The 26,251-nt window shown below is 33.6% G+C and overlaps 1 protein-coding gene across 1 annotated transcript in view; it reads left to right on the forward strand.

The window, feature by feature from the left end:
* The window catches only part of LOC117179655 (RNA-binding protein 25-like), a 50,335-nt gene extending 25,832 nt beyond the window's left edge, over nt 1-24,503 (forward strand). Inside the window, exons 8-9 of the mRNA XM_033371665.1 lie at nt 32-185; nt 24,074-24,503. Of these exons, the coding sequence (XP_033227556.1) occupies nt 32-185; nt 24,074-24,093 (174 nt within the window). The 3' untranslated portion in view covers nt 24,094-24,503. The remainder of the gene's footprint in view (nt 1-31; nt 186-24,073) is intronic.
* Nucleotides 24,504-26,251: the final 1,748 nt, after the last annotated feature.

Raw genomic sequence — 26,251 nt, forward strand, 5'->3', positions numbered from 1 at the left:
CTAATTGACTTTTAATTTCTCAATTCAACAGAATTTGCCTGCAAGGCCGATAATGATGAGTCCAATGATTTCAGCAGGAGGACCTTGGAATAGAAATAGTCTTCCAATTGGACCAAGGATAACTTTCCCGCATGGATTCATGCACCCGCACATATACAGACGATTAAACCTATCTTCAAATTCAAGTAAGTATGCTGTTTATATTTCCCTGATTATTGAAACCCAAATTGATTAAAAACTAAGGGAAGCGAATATGGCGAGGAAAGTTATAAAACTGCAAGTAAAATATTGAAATTCGAAAACATTTTTAATGAAAATATGTATCTAGTTACACCCCTTTAATTTAAAAAACTTAAACTATAGGTTTTATTTGCATTGAACGCAGGAGGGTAAAGGGAATAAGGGATACCACACAATTTTTAGTAATAGCGAAGGCGACTTCTCTCTTTTTCCATATTTGGATGTGTCTACGAGTATATGAAGTAACGAAAGAATTGATATATTTCTTCGCCGTTAAGCTGATGGAGCTTATTTTTTGCACCTAATTTACCTTACAGATGTTTTTTGAATCTTGAAAAAAGTAGTTTTAAACATTTTCAAAATGTGTTCACTTTTTGATTTTTTATCCAAAATGACTAGCTAACGAACTTGACCTTCAGTTTTCGACACACATTCGTAAAGACCTGTTTTTCGGATTTAGATGGTCTCAAAACGTGGACGTTTGGCAAAATCGGGATGGGGGGGGGGTCCAATTTTTATACGAATCTAATAGCTTCTCTGATGAGAATGTAAAAATACGCAGCAAGGATTTTGAATTTTGATCTATCTTCTAAATCGAGCTGGATTATAATCTTCTATAAAGACATGAGTTAGTTCAAAACAATGAGTTTAAGCCAAGAAAATACATTTTCGTTGTGTTCACTTACGCCCTTATACGACGAGATCCTTCAGTTATACACAACCTGTGAAAAAGAAAAAACTTCTGAATATCATCCGAGCAAAACGGGCAACCTATTTGTTTTTTGCCCTGTTCACTTTACCCGCACAACCATTACAAAAAACAGTCTGACTCCAGGAGATGTAAATACAATATAACCAGATACTTTAAAACCAATACAATTTTTAATCCACCCTGATAAAAATCGTGCGTAGCACGTCTCTCACAAAACATGGCGCGTGCAGGGTTCACGGCTTGGGCGTCAAACTTGGTGAGAGGCATATAGGCCGCACGTTCTGATAAGCACATTTTTAAATAACAATAATAAATACAAATTATTAATTTTATAAGAATAAAGTGTTAATCATTTATCTTTATTTGAAACTAAAAAAAAAACATGTTTTCTAAAGCCTTTCAAATTTATTTTTTGACAATAGATGTATCGTATTTAAAAAATAAATATCAAATTCAATAATAAAATCCAACAAAAATGCTGTGAGATAATTTTTTATGCAAAACAGGAATTGTTTTTAAAATTCGAATGAAAAAGAGAAAGAAACAAAATACTAAAGTCATTTTTGCTTTAGACAATATATGTTTCTAAAACTATTTCTCAAGAAGCAAATAATAAAAAAATGTATATAATTATTTAAAGACCTTAAGTATATGCTGTATGGTTTATTTGAAAAATACTACTGAAATTAATTAAGAGCAAATGGTGCACGAGATATTTGAAAATTAATTTGCACGCAGATTTGAAATTGAGGCCTTGGATGAACGAACGGCACATAAGCAAAAGTAGCGTATTAATTACCGTTACATTCATATTACTTCAACTTTTTTTTAATTTAAATAATAAAAAGTCTGAAATTTAGCGTGAAGATATTGATTAAATTAATCTGTGAATTCTTTCGAAATAGTTCAAGATCAGACCAATGAAACTCGACTAAAAAATAAAAATTGGAAGGGAAGCTCCTTTAATCCTGAAAATAAAACGAGCATCAGGTGGCAAGTTACTACCCCATAGAGAGTAATAAATCTGTAGAACGTTAGTGCGATACCTGGTTGCAGTTTGAAACTTACTAAACGCCGCTAGACGCTAGCTAGATAGATGAACGGACAGGGCAGCATCCATTTCATCGCGGTGTACCTGCTTGTCTTACACTCTCCACTCGACTTCTCCTCACGTCCCTGACTGAGCGAGATTGCTATGCCGGGCTTTGCCAGCGGGGGGGGGGGGGGGGGGGGGGGGGGGGGGGGGGGGGGCTTTGTCCTACGGAGGCGTAAAATGCCATGCATAAAAATGTTACAGTTTTGCAATCAGCAAATTCAAAATATCATATTCGGAATCTGTGTTTTTTTTGCGATCCCAACGATATGTAACTTACAATTCAAATATTGAAATTAGACTAAGTTATGGAAGATATTAGTTTGTTTTGACCCTGACTAGATAGCATTATGGAATTTTCCGTAGAATAGTTGAAAATGCATCAGTTTATTTGGTTGAAAATTCGCCTGTTGACAATTTATTAGAATATACGGATTTTCACCCAGTTACCTAGAAGAATATTATACTTGAAACCAAGTACTTGAATTTTTAAACCAGAAAGACGAATTCTGAACAAAACAGTACACAATATAAGTTATTTATTATACACATACAGATTTAGACGTACACATTAATTTTATAATATTACAAATGATGGTCGATTCTTGGACAATCGAACAGTACTAGGGGGTGAAAAAAAGGATTTTGAAAAATAAGGGCCACACTAGTGTATTAAGCAGAAGGGTAATTTATTAAAAGGAAATTAAACTTCACTTTCCAGGGGAATAGAATTAAAATAAATATACTTATTATAGTAGATAACATGGAAAATACAAGTATTTGGTTTCAAGTATAATATTCTTCTAGGCAGTTGGGTGAAAATCCCTATATTCTATTAAATTGCCAATAGCCGAATTTTCAACCAAATAAACTGATGCATTTTCAACTATTCTACGGAAAATTCTACAATGCTATCTAGTTAGGGTCAAAACAAACTAATATCTGCCATAACTTAGTCTAATTTCAATATTTCAATTGCAAGTTACATATCGTTGGAATCGCAAAAAAACACAGATTCCGAATATGGTATTTTGAATTTGCTGATTGCAAAACTACGACATTTTTATGCATGAATTAAAAATGCATGAATTTTATGCACAATATAAAAATTAGAAAAAGTTATGGCAGATTTTAGTTTATGTTTTGAGCCTGGCTAGCTATAATTATGGGATTTTTCGTAGAATAGTTGCAAATGCCTCAGTTTATTTGGTAGAAAATTCGTCTGTTGACAATTCAACAGAATATATGAATTTTTACCCAATTACCTAAAAGAATATTATACTTGAAAAGGCATTTTCAATCAAAAATAGAATAGTGGAATTTTCAGATTACAAAAATTAGTTTTCAACAAATTAATGCTTAATGGCAATAGCAGATAGCCATATCCTAATATCGCCGCAAAAATTCAAGACCCCTCACTTTAGAAGGCAATAACTCCGCAGAAAAAAATTTGAAGAGGTTCGCATAAGAACCATACGAATCCGCTAAGTTTTCTTAATGAAGTGGTGTTTCTCTAATTTGCGTAAACAAATTTCGTTCCGAGGTAATTAGCAAAATACAAGTAAAAATGCGGTCGCGAGGCCCATCGTTGAGACACGTTAACTTTCACATGTCCCCAGAGCTAAGAATATGTTGGAAAAAATTTGAAAAAATTCTAGAGTATCCTACAACATGTTCAGAATCCAGTAGAGACCTTAAAATTTTAAAATATTTAAAAATGTCAGTTTTGCAAGGATTTTTGTAGAATGTTCTTATTTAGGGATTGAATAGAGCTATCGCGCTTTTTAATGGCTTCAAATGTGTAGTAATGTACCCTGATTTATATTTCGACCACAAAACTGAATAAAAATTTTAATTTCGCGATTAAAGTTGCTCAGAATAATTCGGAGTTTAATGAGACGAGGCGCGTGGCACGGGCGTACAAAAAAGTGTAGAAAAAAAGGTCCGTCATATTTCTCAGCGGCAGACAGCCGTTTTCTCCAGATTTTCCCACAGCTGCTGCTCGCTCAGCAGGGCCATCTCAAAGCTTTGAGGCGGACTGCGCCATTCTCTTGTGATAAAAAATTTTCATAATATAATACAGTATCAAGCTTGCACACGAATTATCTTGTATTTTGTTTATTTTATATAGTACACTTATTTCGGTATTATAATATAATTTTGTAATTATTAGGCTGTTAATTCGCTATTGCAATATATGTAAAAGGAATAATTATTATTCTACAAAGATACGTGATTGTAAAATTTTGTTAGCGATTGCCGTTTATTAACAATTATTTTCATATACTTTTGTGCTATAATTCTAATAATTATTATTACTTATATATTATATGGGTGCAATTTCGTGTCAAATCATATGAAGAACTTAAGCTACTGTCTGTAATTTTTATGAAAATTGTAGTATTTGTTCTGGTAGGTGTTGAAAGAAAAACTCAAACTTGATTTTTGAATAATTCCCAGAAATGACAGGATACTCAAAATTGAAAAATTTGGCCTTTTTCTTTAAACTTTCATAACTTTTGTGGTTTTAATACTATTAAGGTTTATTTTTTTTTAATATTCGTAATATGGTGCAGTTCTGAACAAAAATTTCTTCAAACAGAAAATGTCAAAACCTTCTTGAATTTTTCAAAAATGAATTTGTAAATTGAATTATTTAGAGGATAGTGTAAGCTATCTATATAATTTTTTTAATTGGATACTTTTTCAGAAATTCAGTTTAAACCTTTGTTTTTGAAAAATTCAAGAAGGTTTTGACATTTTTTGTTTCAAGAAATTTTTGGTCAGAACTGCAGCATATTGCGAATATTAAAAAAATACACCTTAATAGTATTAAAATCACAAAAGTTATTAAAGTTCAAAGAAAAAGGACCACATTTTTCAATTTTGAGTATCCTGTCATTTCTGGGAATTATTCAAGAACCATGTCAGGGTTTTTCTTTTAACACCTACGAGAACAAATATTACTCCAGATTTTGTTCAAAATTTTTTCAACATATTCTTAGCTCTGGGGACATGTGAAAGTTAACGTGTCTCAACAATGGGCCTCGCGACGGCATTTTTACTTGTATTTTGCTAATTAGCTCGGAACAAAATTTTTTTACGCAAATTAGAGAAACACCATTTCATTAAGAAAACTTAGCGGATTCGTGTGGTTCTTATGCGAACCTCTTCACATTTTTTTTCTGCGGAGTTATTGCCTTCTGAATTGGGGGGTCTTGATTTTTTGCGGCGATATTAGGCCTCATTAGCAATGTTTTAATTTTAAGCTTGCCTGGGGTCTTTAAACTTTTTATTTTATTGCATAATTAAATATTACTATTGATTACTTAATGAAATATTAGTAATTATTAACTATTTAATTAACTATCAATATAATATCAAATTTAAAATCTTAGATAAAAATCTTTTTCAAATTAATATTATGTACTTATCATATCGATATTCAGGAAAACACTAAACTAAATAGACTAAACTAAACCACATTAAGCATTATTTTGTCGAAAACTAAGTTTTTAATCTGAAAGTTCCACTATTCCATTTTTGGTTGAAAATATATCTTTTCAAGTATAATATTCTTCTAGGCAATCGGGGAAAAATTCATATATTATGTTGAATCAACTATTCTACGGAAAATTCCATAATGCTAGCTAGCCAGGGTCAAAACTTAAAATAAATTTTCCATAATTTATTCTAATTTTAATATTTTGATTGCAAGTTACATATCGTTGGAATCGCAACAAAACATAGATTGCCAATATAATATTTTTAATTTGCTGATTGCAAAACTATAACATTTTTATGTTTGGAATTTTATGCCTCATTAGGACAAAGGGCTAGACAACGTCTAGATTTCCGGTAGGGCTAAATTACATTTGGTACACCTAGGTTTGCCTGCATTCATTCTAGGCAAAGTCCGAAATCACAGATATTTCGGACTTTGCCTAAAACGCATACGCAATTGTACTTGAGGCTACTTCTAAAGAGCCTATTTTACGTTTTGCCCACTTGGATATTATGTTTAATTAATAACACAATATTTGCCTTAAAGCACACATGTAATCGAACTCTGATGAACACAACTTAATGAATATAATTAAATTACAAAATAATACCGCAATTAAAGTAGATATAATGACTTGGTAAATATCATTTGTAGGTTATTTAGCAAAGTTGTCAATATAAAAGCATATTCACATGCAAGAAACTGTTCATCTTAAGTCATCAGTCGATGATTGTAAATTAATTCCTAATTTACCAGCCCTACTTTGCAAGCGTTTGGTTTGTGAGTGCGTCTTCATGTTCTTTTCAAGAGCGCTCTAAAGTCTAAACCAGCGATTCCCAAACTTTTTATGCACTTTTTGGGTTGCGGCAGGGGCCCCATCCTCAAATTTTTTCACAATACTGGAACCCAAGTGAGACACTGGACGCTAGTCGTTCGTGCTCGGTTGCTTGCTTCGCTGATCTTTTCTTTGTTAGAGAATTAGAGCCGGTTGAGAAAAATGAAAAGTTGGTTAAATATTAATCAATAGAATTTTAATAAGTTCCGTTAGATTTGTTAGATTATCAAATAAACGTTAAAAAAAGGTAGAAGAAGATCAGATAATAACTTCAAGAGTTATCGCACTTTTGTTGCATTCACAAGATCTGTAAAGATTTCATTTATTAGTTCGGATATTAACCGATTTTCAAAAATTTTGTTTTCATTTTCTTTAAATTATATCACGAAATTCATTCAGCCAATTAATATTTAATTGAGCTAAGTCTTTATAATTTCAGTTATTGCAAGTTCATAACAATGAAAGTGTCATTCGTGATAGGTACACGAAAGTCGAGGAAAGTAGCCTTCTGCTCGCAGCGGGGAGCCTGCCTCGGAGCCTGCCTAGCTGCCCGGCCCGGGGTGGCATGCCCCTGCCGGCGGCAACCTCATCGGCCGCGGCACTAGTTTGGAAATCGCTGCTCTAAACGAACCCTTTTGACTCTCTATAGAGGTACATTAAGCTAGTACCTCCACAATCGAATTTTTGAATTTTTTAGCTCAGAATTTTGGGCTTTTTTTGGCTGCAATACAAATTTTTGGGCTCCTTTACTTTTTTCAAAAAATCAATTTTCTTGTGGAGGTGCCAGCTTACATTAACCCAGCACATCCACTTCTTTAAATCACTAAATAATAGAAATTCAATTACACCAGAATTTTGGGCTTTTTTGGGCTCTTAAAACACGCAAAAAAAATTTTACCCAAATCAACCCTTAACTTTCAAAACCAACCCCCTTCAAAAAATTGAAAATTTTCAGTAATTCATTAACGGGATATTTTTGGGCTTTTTTTGGGCTTCCAGCAAATACCCACTTCGATTTTTGGGCTCCAACTCTTACAGTAAAAAATTAACCCCATTGTAACACGCAGATATGAAATTGTCAAAAAATAACATTTATTAAATTTTAGAGCTTGAATAAAATCTCTGATTTTTGGGCTCCTCGAAAATACACGCTACGATTTTTGGGCTTCAACCCTTAAAGTCAAAAATCAACCCACGTAGATACTACTTTGTCCAAAAATCAATTTTTCTAGAATTTTTCAATGGTAATAGAGTCTCTGATTTTTGAATTCCTCGAAAATACCCGATACGATTTTTGGGCTTCAACCCTTAACGTAAAAAATCAAACCCTCTCTACCACGTAAATACAACTTTGTCTGCAAATGAATTTTTGTGGAATTTTTTAATGGAAATAGAATCTCTGATTTTTGGGCTCCCCGAAAATACCCGATATGATTTTTGGGCTTCAACCCTTAACGTCAAAAATCAACCCCTCTCTACCACGTAAATACAACTTTGTCTGCAAACGAATTTTTGTAGAATTTTTTAATGGAAATAGAGTCTCTGATTTTTGGGCTCCTCGAAAATACACGCTACGATTTTTGGGCTTTAACCCTTAACGTCAAAAATCAACCCACGTAGATACTACTTTATCGAAAAATCAATTTTTCTAGAATTTTTTAATTGTAATTGAGTCTCTGATTTTTGGGCTCCTCGAAAATACCCGATACGATTTTTGGGCTTCAACCCTTAACGTCAAAAATCAACCCCTCTATCACGTAAATACAACTTTGTCTGAAAATTAATTTATATAGAATTTTTTAATGGAAATAGAGTCTCTGATTTTTGGGCTCCTCGAAAATACCCGATACGATTTTGGGGTTTAAACCCTTAACGTCAAAAATCAACCTCTCTCTACCACGTAAATACAACTTTGTCTGCAAATGAATTTTTGTAGAATTTTTTAATGGAAATAGAATCTCTGATTTTTGGGCTCTCCGAAAATACCCATCACGATTTTTGGGTTTCAACCCTTAACGTCAAAAATCAACCCCTCTGTCACGTAAATACAACTTTGTCTGCAAATTAATTTTTGTAGGATTTTTTGATGGAAATAGAGTCTCTGATTTTTGGGCTCCTCGAAAATACCCGATACGATTTTTGGGTTTCAACCCTTAACGTCAAAAATCAACCCCTCTATCACGTAAATACAACTTTGTCTGCAAATTAATTTTTGTAAGATTTTTTAATGGAAATAGAGTCTCTGATTTTTGGGCTCCTCGAAAATACCCGATACGATTTTTGGGTTTCAACCCTTAACGTCAAAAATCAGTCCCTCTATCACGTAAATACAACTTTGTCTGCAAATTAATTTTTGCAGGATTTTTTAATGGAAATAGAATCTCTAAGTTTTGGCCTCCTCGAAAATATCCGAAACGATTTTTTGATTTCAACCCTTAACGTCAAAAATCAACCCCTCTATGACGTAAATACAACTTTGTCTGCAAATTAATTTTTGTAGGATTTCTTAATGGAAATAGAGTCTCTGATTTTTGGGCTCCTCGAAAATACCCGATACGATTTTTGGGTTTCAACCCTTAACGTCAAAAATCAACCCCTCTATCACGTAAATACAACTTTGTCTGCAAATTAATTTTTGTAAGATTTTTTAATGGAAATAGAGTCTCTGATTTTTGGGCTCCTCGAAAATACCCGATACGATTTTTGGGTTTCAACCCTTAACGTCAAAAATCAACCCCTCTATGACGTAAATACAACTTTGTCTGCAAATTAATTTTTTTAGGATTTCTTAATGGAAATAGAGTCTCTGATTTTTGGGCTCCTCGAAAATACCCGATACGATTTTTGGGCTTCAACCCTTAACGTAAAAAATCAACCCCTCTCTACCACGTAAATACAACTTTGTCTCCAAATACATTTTTGCAGAATTTTTCAATGGAAATACAGTCTCTGATTTTTGGGCTCCTCGAAAATACCCGATTCGATTTTTGGGCTTCAACCCTTAACGTCAAAAACAAATCCCTCTCTACCACGTAAATACAACTTTGTCTGCAAATAAAGCACCCCGCACTAAATGTATGGGAAAATGGATTTCGGTGGATTTAGCTGAAACTTTGTAATTTTTAAGTTTATAAGTGCCGGATGAAATATCCGTAAAAAAATCCCAAAAATGGACAGTTGTAGCGCTATGCGGCGCTAAGCGCTCAAGATCAGTGAAAAAAACGAATTACAACAGATTTTGTTACAAAAGCGATCTCAACATAGAAATCACGGCTCAGATCGTGGTCTGTCATATTTTCGCCTACTCCGTTGACCGTTCTGAGAAGCGCGCTATATGAGTCAACAGTGTTGACTATTGTCATTGGTTTGGCTAAGCATGTTACTGACCACTTCTTGATGCGTGTTTCGTATACAGACATCGCTTGTGTCGCTGAAGCTACTAGGATTGGTTCCATTCGCTGATCATGGGCGCTTCGCGTTCGGCCCTCTGGCGAAGGGTACACTGTTATTATCGATGTGTACACTAGTTACTAATGTTACTTTGGATACCATTTCTGTCTTTAGAAAAGGAATTGCTTAGTCAAGTTCAAATCTTGGGCGCTTAGCGTTTGATCGTTTCGAGAAGCGCGCAATATAACTCATTTGTGTGGCTAAACATATTACTGACTACTTTCTGAAGCGTGATTCTTCTAGTGACATTGCTTTCGTCGCTAAAGTTACTAGGATTGGTTATATTCGCTGATCTTGAGAGCTTAGCGTTTAACCCTCTTGCGAAGGGTAGAATGTTATCATCGATATGTGCGCACTAGTTACTAATGTTACTTTGGGTACCATTTCTGCCTTTAAAGAAGTGATGAATTAGTCAAGTTAAAATCTTGGGCGCTTAGCGTTTGATCGTTTTGAGAAGCGCGCTATATGATTCAACGGTGTAGGCGAAAATATTGATATATTGATTGATTTTTGATTGATTGATTTTTGACGTTAAGGGTTGAAGGCCAAAAATCGTATCGGGTATTTTCGAGGAGCCCAAAAATCAGAGACTCTATTTCCATAAAAAAATTCTAGAAAAATGAATTTTTTGACAAAGTAGTATCAACTTGGTTTGATTTTTGACATTAAGGGTTGAAGCCTAAAAATTAAGCGTCTATTTTCGAGGAACCCAAAAATCAGAGACTATTTCCATTAAAATATTCTACAAAAATTTATTTGCAGACAAAGTTGTATTTACGTAGTAGAGAGGGGTTGATCTTTGACGTTAAGGGTTGAAGCCCAAAAATCGTAGGGTGTATTGTCAAAGAGCCCACAAATCCAAGACTCTATTACCATTGAAAAATTCTAGAAAAATTGATTTTTTGACAAAGTAGTATCTACGTGGGTTGATTTTTGACGTTAAGGGTTGAAGCCCAAAAATCATATCGGGTATTTTCGAGGAGCCCAAAAATCAAAGACTCTATTTCCATTTAAAAATTCTAGAAAAATTGATTTCTTGACAAAGTAGTATCAACGTGGGTTGATTTTTGACGTTAAGGGTTGAAGCCCAAAAATCATATCCGGTATTTTCGAGGAGCCCAAAAATCAGAGATTCTATTTCGATTAAAAAATTCTACAAAAATTTATTTGCAGACAAAGTTGTATTTACGTGGTAGAGAGGGTTTGATTTTTTGCGTTAAGGGTTGAAGCCCAAAAATCGTATCGGGTAATTTCGAGGAGCCCAAAAATCAGAGACTCTATTACCATTGAAAAAATCTAGAAAAATTGATTTTTTGACAAAGTAGTATCTACGTGGGTTGATTTTTGACGTTAAGGATTGAAGCCCAAAAATCGTAGCGTGTATTTTCGAGGAGCCCAAAAATCAGAGACCTTATTCCAGCTCTAAAATGTAATAAAAGTTGTTTTTTGACAATTTCATATCTGCGTGTTACAATGGGGTTAATTTTTTACTGTAAGGGTTGGAGCCCAAAAATCGAAGTGGGTACTTTCTGGGAGCCCGAAAAAAGCCAAAAATATCCCGTTAATGAATTACTGAAAATTTTCAATTTTTTGAATGGGGTTGATTTTGGAAGTTAAGGGTTGGTTTGGGGAAAATTGTTTTTGCGGATTTTAAGAGCCCAAAAAAAGCCCAAAATTCTGGTGTAATTGAATTTTTATTATTTAGAGATTTAAAGAAGTGGAGGTGCTGGGTTAATGTAAGCTGGCACCTCCACAAGAAAATTCATTTTTTGAAAAAAGTAAAGGAGCCCAAAAATTTTTATTGCAGCCCAAAAAAAGCCCAAAAGATGCCCAAAATTCTGAGCTATTAAAAATTCAAAAATTCTATTGTGGAGGTGCTAGCTTAATGTACCTTCTCTATAGGTATGTATTGCAGCTCAAGTTGTAAATGAATGGGTGCATTCCTGCCCCCACGGGACCTGGAAAATGGGTAGTGGTTTGACCAACTTTATTTCCGTGACCAGTCATAGGGGTGCCTTCCTGGCCCCCACAGGACCTGGAAAAGGGGTAGGCGTTTGACCAACATTATTTCTCTAGCCAGTCATAGGGGTTCCTTTCCGCTCCCCACGAGAAGCTGGAAATGTGTAGGGGGAATTGGTAGGGATTTGAACACCATTATTTCTGTAATTAGTCACAAAGGTGCCTAATGATTCTTGTCGCCACTTAGGGCCTGTTGCCACGGCAATGCATAGTACCGAAATATTTGATCGTTAGATGTATCACTAATTTATCTCAGCAATGGCTGAGATAAACTCAAAAATCCATAATCTTTATGGTTTTTTTTTACATGAAAATGGATATATCATTCATTTTCTCGGAAGGTATCACTCGCAGAAAAAAATATTCGAAACAAAAAATATGTACCTCAATGGGAGCTACAATTTTTATGAAGAACATTTTGCGAAATTTTGCATATTGGCTTCGATTATCGCAATTATGCTTTTATAGCTTCCTCATGGTTTCACCATGAAGATGGCCTAGTCGCCAATTTTCACTATCAAATTCGTAAACAGTGCATCAAAGTACATAATTGTGCGGAGATGAAATAAAATCGGAGAATTCAGCTATTCGGAACTGCACTCGGTCAATGTACCAAATAACATTTGGGTGCTGCTCCCATATACTGGCCATTATTTATTACTTATCATACGCGAGGTACTTGCCGAAAGTCGTAAGGTCCACTGAATTTCTCATTAAATTGTTTGCACAAAACAGTATGAATTCCGCAGCAAAGGAAGACAGTGGCGAAGATTATATGTACAGCACATTGGAGTAATACCAGAGATGTGTCCGGTAATACACTTAATACACCAGAACCTCTTAAGGGCATGTGAGACTTCGTCGTGTGGTCAATCGGGTATAGTTCCCCCGGTTTGTTTCCACAAAAATGAAAATTTTTAAAAACCGAATTTGGAGATGCTGTAAAATATCATAACGGACGTCTCTGGACTCTTTTTTGCGAAATAATAACAAAAAAATTTATTGTGCTAAATAAAAATGTTATGCATTATTTTGAGGTTACGTCGTTTTTCATCTCTGCCTTTTCGGTAATTTGAAAATTATTGATGAAATAAACTTTTCTATTTGCCTGCAAACAAGGTTAGTTCCGCGAGATTAGTTACTATGTTTATTTGTAAGTCCAAAGTTTTCGGCCAAAAATATTGTGTAGTTTGGAAGTAACGCTCGGGAGAATTGTATCACACATAACCTCGAAATATACAGACGTTGTTAGCAAAATAAAATTTTTTTGAAAAATAAGCACAAAAAAAGTATTCGGAGACATCCGTTAGCATGCTCTCTATCATTTCCCAGATTGTGACGACAAAATTCACTGAAAAAATCGATACTAATTCCTAAACGCTATGCAAATTAATCACATTTTGCTAAATTAAAACTTTTCTGAATTAACCCACAAAAAAGGTGTGTATGGACGTCCGTTAGCATGTGCGCTATCATTTCCCAAAATTATAAACACATGCCCTTAACTGTGATCTTCCTTACTACGAATCCTTTGATCTTATCTCAAAAATATATATTTTTACCTTGGAAATGAGTATATTACAGAAAAAATGGCCGTGTAGGCACCAAAAATTCATTACAAAAAAATGGATTCTAAATTACAATAATTTTGTTTAGCCTCTTCTCGTAGAAGAAATTGATTTTAATTTTTTTATAGTTCCTGAATACCCTATATAAAAAGTGGGACGATGGTCGTGGGGGCTAAAGCGTAGGCTTTGGACCCACTCCTTCGGCTTGCGGGTTCGGAACCCACCTTAAACTGTAGGTCCCCCTTCCACCGCCAAGTAAGTGTGTGGAGGGTGTGTAAAGGAATAGAAAAGGTGTAAGAAAAATTTAAACCCTTAGGGGGACACATTAGAAGCTTCCACTACTACTACTACTAATACCCTATATAACATACACTTAGGCCATTTAAATCGGTTGATCCAATTTTAAAAGATTCAATTTTTTTCAAAACTTGTTTATAACTTTTGTAACCAATTTTTTTTTTTTTTGAAGTTGGCACTGGGAATAAATTAGTCTTATGTTGGTAGGAGCTTATCCCTAAAATATGGACCCAGAACAAGCGGGGGCACTACACCCATGCTTATCCGCACTGTTAGAAAAATCTGTATGAGAAAATATACATAGTATCGATAGTAATGGATAGTATCGAAAGTATCGGATAATATCAGATTGTAATAAAAGGTATCAGAATTTTCGGATTTTTTAATCGAATAGTGTCAGATAGTATTGCACGTATCGTATAGTATCTGAGAGTATTGTATGATATCAAATAGTATCTGAGTATAATAATATATATAAGAAGCTAGAGAAGTATGCCAAGACAGGAAAGTATGACGATAAATAGTCAATAAAAAGAGTGTCAGTAGAGTGAATATCGCCTGAAACAAAAGACTTTGGCCACTGATGGACCCAAGTGGGGAACCTTACATAACAACATTGTGAGGATCTTCACTTGGGGTGATTGCTAGAGAGATTGATCAACAACCTGGGTCGGAACATTATTGTGAAACGAACGTGTTATTTACATAAATAACACGAGAATTCTGAATCAATCTGAAAATTCTCTATCCATTCCCCACATTGCTCATTTCCCCACCGAGTGAGTCACGCCTACCCCAAAAGGAAAATGGCTTAATATTGTAATGATAATATAATATCAAAAGAATTAAATAGTGTCAAAAATATCGTTTAGTATCGGAAAGTATCGTATAGTATCGGATAGTGTAGGATAGTATCGGATAGTGTAGAATAGTATCGGATTATATTGTATAATGTCAGATTGTAAGGGACAGTATCGGATGGTATCGGATTGTGATGAAAAGTATCGAATAGTATCGCACTGTAAGGGACAGTATCGGAATTTTCGGATTAGTGTTGGATAGCATTCGGATAGTATCGGGTAGTATCAGATAGTATCAATCGTATCGGATTATATTGTATAGTATAAGATATTCTAGGATGGTAATGGAAAGTATCGAAAGTATCGTATTATAATGGATAGTATCGAAAGTATCCGATAGTATGGGATAGTATCGGGATCTAATAGATAGAATCGAAATAATCATATTTAATCGAATAATATTTGATAGTATCGGATAGTATCGAATAGTACCGGATAGTGTCGAAAATATCGTAATGTATCGGAAAGTGTAGGATAGTATCAGATATTATCGGATTGTATAGTATCGAACGTATCGAATTGTAATGTATAGGTTTGAAATTTTTTTATTTAAGGCGAACAGTATCGGATAGCATCGGATCGTGTCGTATAGTATCGGATAGTACTGGAAAGTATCGCATCATATTTTATAGTATCATATAGCATCGGATTGTAATGGATAGTATCGATAGTATCGGATTGTAATGGATAGAACCGAAGTTTTTAGAATTGATTGAATAGTATTGGATAGTATCGTAAAGTATAGGGTAGTATTGGAAAGTAGCAGATAGTATCGTGTGGTATAGGATAGTATTAGAAAATATCGCTTTATATTTTATAGTATCATATAGTACCGAAGAGTATCAGATATTATCAGATTGTACTGTATAGTATCGAAAGTATCGGACAGTATCAGATTGTACTAGATGGTATTATAAGTTTCGGATTTCTTAATCGAATAGTGTCAGATAGTATCGGACAGTATCAGATTATAATGTATTGTATCAGATAGTATCGGATTCTATAGGATATTATCGCACGTAACGTATAGTATCTGAGAGTATTGTATAATATAAAATAATATTGGAATATAATAATATATTATATATAATAGCAAAAGAAATGTATCGGAAAGTATCCAATAGTATCTGATAGTGTAAGATAGTATCAAACTATATTGTATATATATTGTATAAATTATATCGGAAAGTATCGGATTGTATTGGATAGTATCGGATTGTAATGGATAGTATGGGAAAGTATCGAATAGTATAGGATACTATCGGTTTATAATGTTTAGTATCAAACAGTATCGGATTGTAATGGATAGTATCGTATAGTATCGGATAGTATCGGATAGTATCGTATAGTATCAGATAGTATCGGAATGTAATGGATAATAAAAAAAGAATCATATAGTTTCAAATCTATCGTTTAGTATCGAAAGTATTGGATAGTATCGGATTGTAATGAACAGTATCGAAATTTTCGAATTTCATTAAATATTACATGATAGTATCGGACAGCGTCCTATAGTATCGGATATTATTGGAAAGCATCGCATTATATTTTATAGTTCCATATAGCATCGGATTGTAATGGATAGTATGAAAAGTATCGGATAATTTCGGATAGTATGGGAAAGTATCCGATAGTATAGGATAGTATCGTATAGTACCGGATAGTATTAGAAAATATCCCTTTATATTTTATAGTATCAGATAGTATCGAATATAGTATCGATAGTAATGGATAGTGGATAGTATCAAAAGTATCGGATTGTAACAGATGGTATCAGAATTTTCGGATTTTTAAATCTGTATCTGATAGTGTTGAAAATATCGTTTAGTATCGGATAGTGTCGGAAAATATCGTATAGTATCGGATAGTATCGGATTATTGTGTATAGCGTCAGATTGTAAAGGACAGTATCGAAAAGTATCGGATTGTAATGGAAAGTATCGGAATGTAATGTATAGAATCGAAATAGTATCATATAGCATCGGATTGTAATGAATAGTATCGAAAGTATTGGGTAGTATCGGATTGTAATGGATAGAACCGAAAATTCTGGCATTTATTAAATAGTATCGGATAGTATCGTATGGTGTAGGATAGTATCAGAAAATATCGCTCTATATTTTATATTATTAGATAGTATCAAATATAGTATCGATAGTAATGGATAGTGTCGAAAGTATCGGATAGTATCGAATAGTCTGCGATAGTATCAGATTGTAACAATTGGTATCAGAATTTTCGCATTTTATCGAATAGTGTCAGATAGTATCGGATTAAAAGATATTGTATCAGAAAGTATCGGATTGTAAAGGCTAGTATCGCACGTATCGTATAGTATCTGAGAGTATTGTTTAATATCAAATAGTATCGGAATGTAATAATATAATATATATAATATAATATCAAAAGAATTAAATAGTGTGAAAAATGTCGTTTATTATCGGAAAGTATCGGATAGTGTAGGATAGTATCGAAAGTATTGCATAGTATCGGATTGTAATGGACAGTATCGAAATTTTCGAATTTTATTGAATATTACAGGATAGTATCGGATTTTAATGGGTACTATCGAAATTTTCAGATCTTATCGCATATTATCGGATAGTATCGGATAGTAATAGAGAGTATCGAAAGAATTAGATAGTGTCGAAAATATCATTTAGTACCGGAAGCTATCGAATATTATCGCACAGTATAAAATCGTAAAGGATATTATCGGAATTTTCGTATAAGTGTGATATAGTAGTAGGATAGTATCGGGTAGAATCGGATACTATCAATAGTATAGGATTATATTGTATAGTATTAGATATTCTCAGGCCGTAATGTAAAGTATCGAAAGTATCGAATTGTAATGGATAAATTCGAAAGTATCAGATAGTATCGGGTTCTAATAAATAAAATCGAAATTATCGGATTTAATCGAATAATATTTGATAGTATCGCATAGTATCGCATAGTATCGGATAGTGTCGATAACAGATATCAGTATCAGATATTATTGCATTGTAATTGATAGTATCGAATGTATCGAATAATTTTGGATAGTATGGGAAAGTATCGGACATTAAGGATACTATCGGATTATAATTTATAGTATTAAATAGTATCGGATTGTAATGAACAGTATCGAACTTATCGTATAGTATCGGGTAGAATCGGATGGTATCGGATATTATCGGAGAGTATTGTATAATATCAAATAGTATCGGAATGGAATAATATAATATCAAAAGAATTAAATAGTGACAGAAATATCATTCAGTATCGGAAAGTATCGAATAGTATCGGACAGCGTAGGATAGTATCAAATTATATGGTATAGTGTCAGATTGTAATGGACAGTATCGGAAAGTATCGGATAGTGTCCTATAGTATCGGATAGTATTGAAAAGTATCGCATTATAGTTTATAGTATCATATAGCATTGGATTGTAATGGATAGTATCGAAAGTATCGGATAATTTTGGATAGTATGGAAAGTATCGAAATTTTCGGATTTAGTCGGATAGTCTGGAATAGTATCAGCTAGTATCGGATTGTAATATATGGTATCAGAATTTACGGATTTTATCGAAAAGTGTCAGATAGTACCGGATAGTATTGGATTATATTGTATAGTATTAGATATTGTCGGATTGTAATGGACAGTATTAAAAGTTTTTGAAAGTATCGGGTTGTAATGTACAGAATCGAAGTTTTATGATTCTATCGAATAGATTAGGAGAGTGTTGCTTAGAACGTATTAGATAGTATCTGATACTTTTGAATAGTATCGAAAGAATCCGATAGTGTATCGGATTTAAATGTATTGTATAGGATAGTGGCGGATTGCATAGGATATTATCGCACTTATCGTATAGTATCTGGGAGTATTGTATAGTATCAAATAATATCAGAATTTAATAATAAAATATATATAATATAGTATTAAAAGAATTAAATGGAGTTAAAAATATCGTTTAGTATCGTTTAGTATCGTATATTATCGGATAGTGTAGGCAAGTATCGGATTATATTGTATAGTGTCAAATTGTAAAGGACAGTATCGGATGGTATCCGATTGTGATGAAAAGTATCGAAAGTATCTGATTGTAATGGGTAGTATCGAAAGTATCAGATAATATCGGACAGCGTCGTATAGTTTCGGATAGTATCGCAGTATATCTTATAGTATCATATAGCATCGGATTGTAATGGATGACTTTGCAGATTATGCGAAAGCATCTGATAGTACAGGATAGTATCGGATTATAATTTATAGTATCAAATAGTATCGGACTGTAATGGATAGTTTTGAACGTATCATATAGTATAGGATAGTATTAGAAAATATCTGTGTATATTTTATAGTATCAGATAGTATCGAATATAGTATCGATAGTAATGGATAGTATCGAAAGTTCATATTACAATGGACAGTATTGAAAGTATTGGATAATATCGGAAAGTATCGGACTGTAAGGAACTGTATCGAAATTTTCGGATTTTATTAAATATTATCGTATAGTATAGAGTAGTATTGGAAAGTATCGGATAATATCGCATATTATAAAATAGAATTAGAGAATATCGCTTTATATTTTATACTATCAGATAGTATCGAATATAGTATCGATTGTATCGATAGTAATGAATAATATCGAATGTATCGGATAGTCTGGGATAGTATCAGATTGTAATAAATGATATCAGAATTTTCAGAATTAAATAGAGTCAAACATATCGTTTAGTATTGGAAAGTATCGTATAGTATTGGATATGGTAGGATAGTAACGGATTACACTGTGTAGTGTCAGATTGTAAGGGACAATATCGAAAGTATTTGAAAGTATTAGATTGTAATGGACAGTGTCGTATAATATCGGATAGTATTAGAAAGTATCGCATTATATTTCATAGTATCATATAGCATCGCATTTAACGGTGGTTAATGCGAGTTAGCCGGCTGTCAAAATGTAATTGAAAGCGTAACTAACTTTAACAGAGGATTAAATTTTTAACCGGGGTTGTTGAAACCGCCCTTAGGACCGGTTAAATCTAACCGGTCAAAATTGATCGGTTAGGGCGATTTAATCACCTTTTAGCCTGAAGAGTGCAGTGTGGTTGTGAAATATGGTGTTTTTAGAAGAAGTTCTGTGTTCGTCTGATGACGAAGTGGAAGAAGAGATTTTTTAATTTATCCGCAGAAGACCGCAAATTTTTAAATATTGAATTTTTTGATAATTTCGACGACGTTGATTTTCAAACGAGATTTTGCTTAACAAAAGCTTGTGTAAATGATCTGCTGAATCAAATCGAAGGAGCATTAGGAAGAACGTTAGGCGATTTCAGTTTATTTTCTTCCATCTTATCATAGATAACACGAATAAAACAGAAATATAACAAGAACAAAAAACATATACAAATTCACATTTTTTAGGTTAGTGTGGACACGAGCGTGGAGTGAACGTTATTTGGATTTGACGCGCACGGCCATATTTCTTTGCTTTTCACTCGACCGACAAGTAGCCCATGGAGAATAGCATGGAGAATAGACATAAGGAGACAAAACTAGTGGAACTGAAAATGAACACTTTTCTGTTGCTAGGGTACGCACAGACACATGTGCAAAATCACACTTACGTACAGTTAAAAACTTCCCGAGCTGTTGAAAAGTTGTATGTTTATTGTTTTTGTTACAAACGCGTCGAATACCTGTCGCACGCATAGTGTTGGTAAAAGTAATTTGATATTTTCATAAACATACTACCTACCTCTTCCATGGCGAATAATTTTTTATTCCACAAACATTTTACAAAACCTTGTCTGATTATTCTTTATTTGTTCGAGCGACCTGTCAAAACAAAACAATGGAGGCGGCCATATTTTTTTTAAGTGCGGTTGGAACGCCACGCACGGAAAGTTCTGAACTATACGTAAGTGTGATTTTACACATGCGGGTGTGCACATGTGTGTGTGCGTACGTCCAGCAACAGAAAAGTGTTCATTTTCAGTTCCACTAGTTTTGTCTCCTTATGTCCATTCTCCATGAAGTAGCCAATCACGCGAAAAGTTAAAAGTAAAATAGAAGTTATTTCGAAACGACTATCTGGTTAGATAACCAGGACCTCCAAAAACGTGGTGGAATGCGCGACAGGATAATCGACACTTACTATGGCATTATATTTAACCCGCTGTCAGTTAACCAGTGATTTAACTGAGGTTGGTGGAATCGGCGCTTAGACTGACAATATAGCAAGGCGTTGTAGAAGTGTAGTTTCTGCTTGTGAATCTGTGACTTTCAGAGTAGGTAATAAATGGACCTACTTTCAGAGTGTTGGATTTGTGAAATTAAAATTATGTGTAAAAGAGCGCGTTTCAGAACGGTATAAATTATGAAACAATTTATTTGCAAAATTGATTAAAAATATTAAACAAGAATTTTTTATTTAAAACACTGCGTTCTGCTGTCTTCCTTATTTGAACGGATAATTTTCAATTTCTAGTCAAATTACTATTATTCTCATTTCTCATGTAGATGCTAAAGTTTCCATGTCGAATAAAACACGAATATTTTTGGTTAGAATACCATCACCTAAAATTTATAATGCATTTGAGGCCTTGATTGAAAGAAGGCCACATAAGCCAAAGTAGCGTTTCGAGAAAATTAAGGAGAAAGTTTTTGTTTTAGTATAAGTACGTGAAAACTAGTACAATATATAAATTGTATTTTGCACTAGACAAAGTGACTTATCTTTTAAAGAATTCATACGCAAAATGATTACTTATTTATATTAACTTTTTAATATTACAGTTCAAAAAAATTTGGTTATATGCCCTTTTTCCATAAATGGAATAATATCGTTAAAAAAGTTAATATATCGGGTTTTTTTTTTATTGAAATAAGAAAATTCAGAATAAGTTCTCGTGTTTTTCAATTTGCTAGGAAGATCTCGCTAATACTATTACATTTCTGCCGTCCCAACAAGAAAAGTCGCAACTACATTTCGGAAGAGTCCCCTGTCAACCTAATCGAAATTGGGATGGCAGGGGACTCATCCGAAATGTAGTTACGACTTTTCTTGTTGGGACGACAGATTTAAAGCTTCTACAACATTTTTTTCCAACATTTTATGGCCTTTTTCACAATATTGGTCTTTTAATCATTTCTCAGTCTTCTGCTTCTGTTTATAACTCATGCAAACATGTGAATTTTAAAATATCCTTCATATGATATATCGAGGCGTCCTAACGGTAGAGTTCAAATGCACGCCACACGACTTGACGGTACTTAACCAAAAATAAAAGCAATAAAAAACTAACCGAGAAGTTAGCGCTAGAAAGTCTTGCTCGCGTAATTGAGCAAGATGAGGCTAGAAGTTGGCCAAAACTAAAAGGTGCTCACTCGCTTCATCATATCATGAAAATTCTATCTCGGGCGATCAAAGCATGAAAGTTGCCACTTCTCACATTTAGATTATAAGCGAGAAGTGGCACCTTCATGCTCTGCTCGCCCGAGATAGCACTTTAATGTTTTAATGGAGCGAGCGAGCATCTTCTAGTTTTTGCCAACTTCTAGCTCCATCTTGTTCAATTCCGCGATCTAAAACTTTCTAGTTCTTACTTCTTGGTTAGCTTTTTATTGTTTATATTTTTGGTCAAGTATCATCTAGTCGATCGCGTGCGTTGGCATCCTATCGTTAGGACGCCTCGATATGTAAAAGCCATGCCCCCGTCGTTTAAAGTAATTTACGGAAAATGGGCATATGGGCCTATGTGCCCTTTTTCCATCCAAAGCCTCATTTGTTATTTTACAGAATATTTCTGGAAATTTACATAACCTAAATGTTAAATTCCATACTTAAAGTAGATATTCGTGATTCTCCGAGAAAACGTTACTTTGAGGTTAGGTGATAATGGGACCTACTCTGAAAGTGGTAAAATTACCAGCAATTTTTTTGTACAGTATATAAAATTTCTACAAAATTGAATTTAATATTATTTTTAACAGTGCGTCTACGGCCTTTGTTTAATGCAGAGATGTAATTCCGCTACTGGCCATCAGTTTTCTGGACTACTGCTTACTGGGATTTAACTAGTATACTTGGTTTTTCTCAGGCGGATTACTAGGCTAAACTAGTTAAACTAATCAGAGAAATCTTGAATTAATTTTCTAGTAAACCCGGTAATTTTAACTGGGTTTCATGATCAGGTTAACTGTCAACAAAATTGTAACTGTAACAAATAAAAACTTGTAATTTCATCAAGAATATTTTGTGAAATCAACGTAATTATAATAGTTCAACCAAAGATTTGTTAATCTTAACTACGGTCAAATAGTAAACCTACTTATAGTAAATAGTTATTTCAACTTACGTTATTCAGAAGTTAATTTAATCATGATAATTATAACACAGAAAAAAATAAATATTACATTTAATTTTGTAGAGGGATAAAGTTTTATTCAGAAAACTTCGCGTCTTTCAAGATACATATGTTGTCATGGAAAAACAAAAGAAACTTTAACCGATATTCGGGTAAAATTTAGGCTGTGAAATTAATTTTTGTCGCAGTTGATTATATTTAATATATTGACTCTTTGGGCTTCCAAAATTGCGTTTGGGAAAATCTTGTTTTGACTAGGTAAAATTAGTTCATACTAAATAGGGGTTTAAAAGATATTTATACTAATATATATATATATATACCAAATATGTTTATCCTTGATCAAAATATAAATATTGTTAGAAACAAACCAACGATTTTGGTAAAGTTTTTAAAGCAGATATTTGCAGCCGCATTTATTATTCCTAAGCATTGTTATTAATAAATCACGTAAATAAATCGTCAAAAGAAAGATATTATATAGCTGAATTGAGAATGTTGGACTATGAATATGGCGCTAATAAAATATGATTACTTTTGCAGAGGTTTTAAATTTATAATTGATTTAACAGTGTACTTTATAATTAAATAGATTATAGGGACCTATTTGAAATTAAAATAAGTTAAATTAATAGAAGAGCTAGTTATTAAACTTTTGTAATTCTTTAAACTTGGATTAAAAACTATTTAATTTTATCGTATTTTTTACTAACGAAAAATTTGTGCTTGAAGTTTGGATTTTTTATGATATCTGAAATTTATGACGTATAGATAATTCAAATGGATGCACATTCTTAAACGAGGTTACAGTTGGCTGTTTCAAAAACAAAAATGACTTTGTTCAAATATATTTTAGTTTTATTGATTTGATTTTTCAGTATTTTTCTGTTTCATGCATTTTTCTCAAAAAGTCGTTTTTCGATGTACCACTTTAAAAAATCCCCCGGCGACTTGTTCTTAAGCCTATGTAGTTTATCTAGAGCTTAATATGTAGGAAATTTATTAGACTATATGGCCTTATACATAAATTCATACCGAAAATTTGAGGCCTTTTCAAATTGATGTAAACATACTATAATCTTCATGTTTGGTAACTGTAGAGTTTTCACAAGCTTTTCTGTTTGCAGGATTCAATCGAATGTTCTGATGAGAGGCAAAATTAAAGGATTGGTTCGTAGCAAGCATCTTGAACTGCAAACTTTATTTAGTTATCAGTTGTATTACACTTATGTAACGCGTTGCGTAAGTTAGATTTGACGTATTTTCATATTCTTATTTGAAAAAAATGGTGATTATTTTAACTGTCCCAAAAAAAAATTTGAACAAAGAGTTCCTAAATCAAAATGTGCGAACTTAAATCTTCTCATATCTCGATATAAACTAATAAAGGTCAATATTCCGGTTGATTAACTCTGCTGAGACATCTTTGTTAAAATTTCTTTTATCAGGACAGTCGATATGTGATTACTTGTATCATTTATATTGTTACTCGATTCGACACCAATTCTATGTAAATAGTGTATGGTATTTCGCTAAATAAATGTTTTCAATCAAAATAAAATGCAAAAGAATAATCAAAATATTTATGAAATTTTTGTACGAAATTAATTCATGATTATACGCGTTAGAGATAACGTTCTTTAATCAAATAACTTATGCATAAATATAGCATGTTTTTTATTTTCTGGAACTTGAATCTATGATTTTTGCAGTTTGTTTTTATTATTCCGGGAAATAAAAAATTGTCGATAATTGTTCCTAAACATTATTTTTCATATTTAAACTTCGGCTTTCGGTGCCTGTACAGCAGATTGAAACACGGCATTTGCATCCCTAAGGTTGAAACACTTTGTTTCAGCTCTAGGGTATACAGGCCGGTAGATAGGTATCTAGAAAGGTAAGGTCTACAACTACCTGAACTCCAATTTTCAATAGATCTGCTATGAAAAATAATATGGATTACTAGGAATGTAAAACAACAATCGTAACTCGTGTGAATGTAGCATACTATTTCACAGAAAAAAACTAGGGGTTCACTCATGTTGCGGCTGAAATGAAAGTTGGTATCGTTTCTGAAACGAGATGTGGTTCAATACTATGACAGAGCTATGTCCGCGTGAATATAGTAGGAGACGATGTAAATGACTGAGTTGCGCGAGCAATCCATTTCTCCTCTTCTGAATTTGAAAACTCCAAGGTGCACGATTGCCCGTCGGAACACTTCGGCGGTTCTATTCATATCTCTATCTGCTTTGAAATAAAATTAAAATATTGGGATTTTAATATTTCCAGATTTCGATGCTCATTTATTCACTGGGGGCCAAATCCAGTGAATATGGAGGCTCAGGCATAACTGTGGTGCTGTTTTTGGTCAGCAAATCTTTCACAAGCAACGATGAATGAGCAGGTGCATTATCGTGATGCAAAAGCCACGAATTGTATTTCCAAAGTGCCGGACGTTTTTTGCGTATGGCCTCTCGCAAACGGCGCATAACTTGAAGGTAATCCTCTTTATTGACCGTACGACCTTGTGGTAAGAATTCCTGATGCACTACGCCACGGTAGTCAAAGAAGATAGTGAGCAAAACCCTCACATTTGACCGAATTTGACGTGCTTTTTTCGGTCTTGCAGACTCAGGATGCTTCCACTGAGACGATTGGGCTTTAGTTTCGACGTTATAACCATATACCCACGATTCATCCCCAGTTACAACCCTTTTGAGAAAATCAGGATCATTATTGACTTCATTCAACATCTCCTGAGCGATGGTCATGCGATGGATCTTTTGATCAAAATTAAATAGTTTTGGAACAAATTTCGCTGACATACGTCTCAGGCCCAAAACGTCCGAAAAGATAGCATGGCATGAGCCAACCGATATTCCAACATCTTCAGCAACATCTCTTATGGTAATTCGGCGATTTTTCAACACCATTTCTTCCACTGCTTGAACGTTTTCATCTGTTGTTGACGTGCTGGGACGTCCAGGGTGAGGTTCGTCTTCGACATCCCCTTCGCCTTCTTGGAACAGCTTGTGCCACTTATAAACATTTTTCTTACTCAGAGTAGACTCACCGTATGCAACTGTCAACATTTCAAGAGTTTTAGAGTACTGGATTCCATTTTTCACACAAAATTTAATGCAAACTCTTTGCTCCATTTTTTTCGAAAGAAGAAAATCGCCGAGCACACCAAGCCCTTTTAACCTTTTACGCCTATGCCAGAAAAACAACACGAGCTATATAGTCAAAACTGTGAACATATGATCGTGACGAGTGTACCAACACAACAAAACAAAAAATTT

Source organism: Belonocnema kinseyi, chromosome 9 (assembly GCF_010883055.1).
Source record: "Belonocnema kinseyi isolate 2016_QV_RU_SX_M_011 chromosome 9, B_treatae_v1, whole genome shotgun sequence".
Lineage (NCBI taxonomy): Eukaryota > Metazoa > Arthropoda > Insecta > Hymenoptera > Cynipidae > Belonocnema > Belonocnema kinseyi.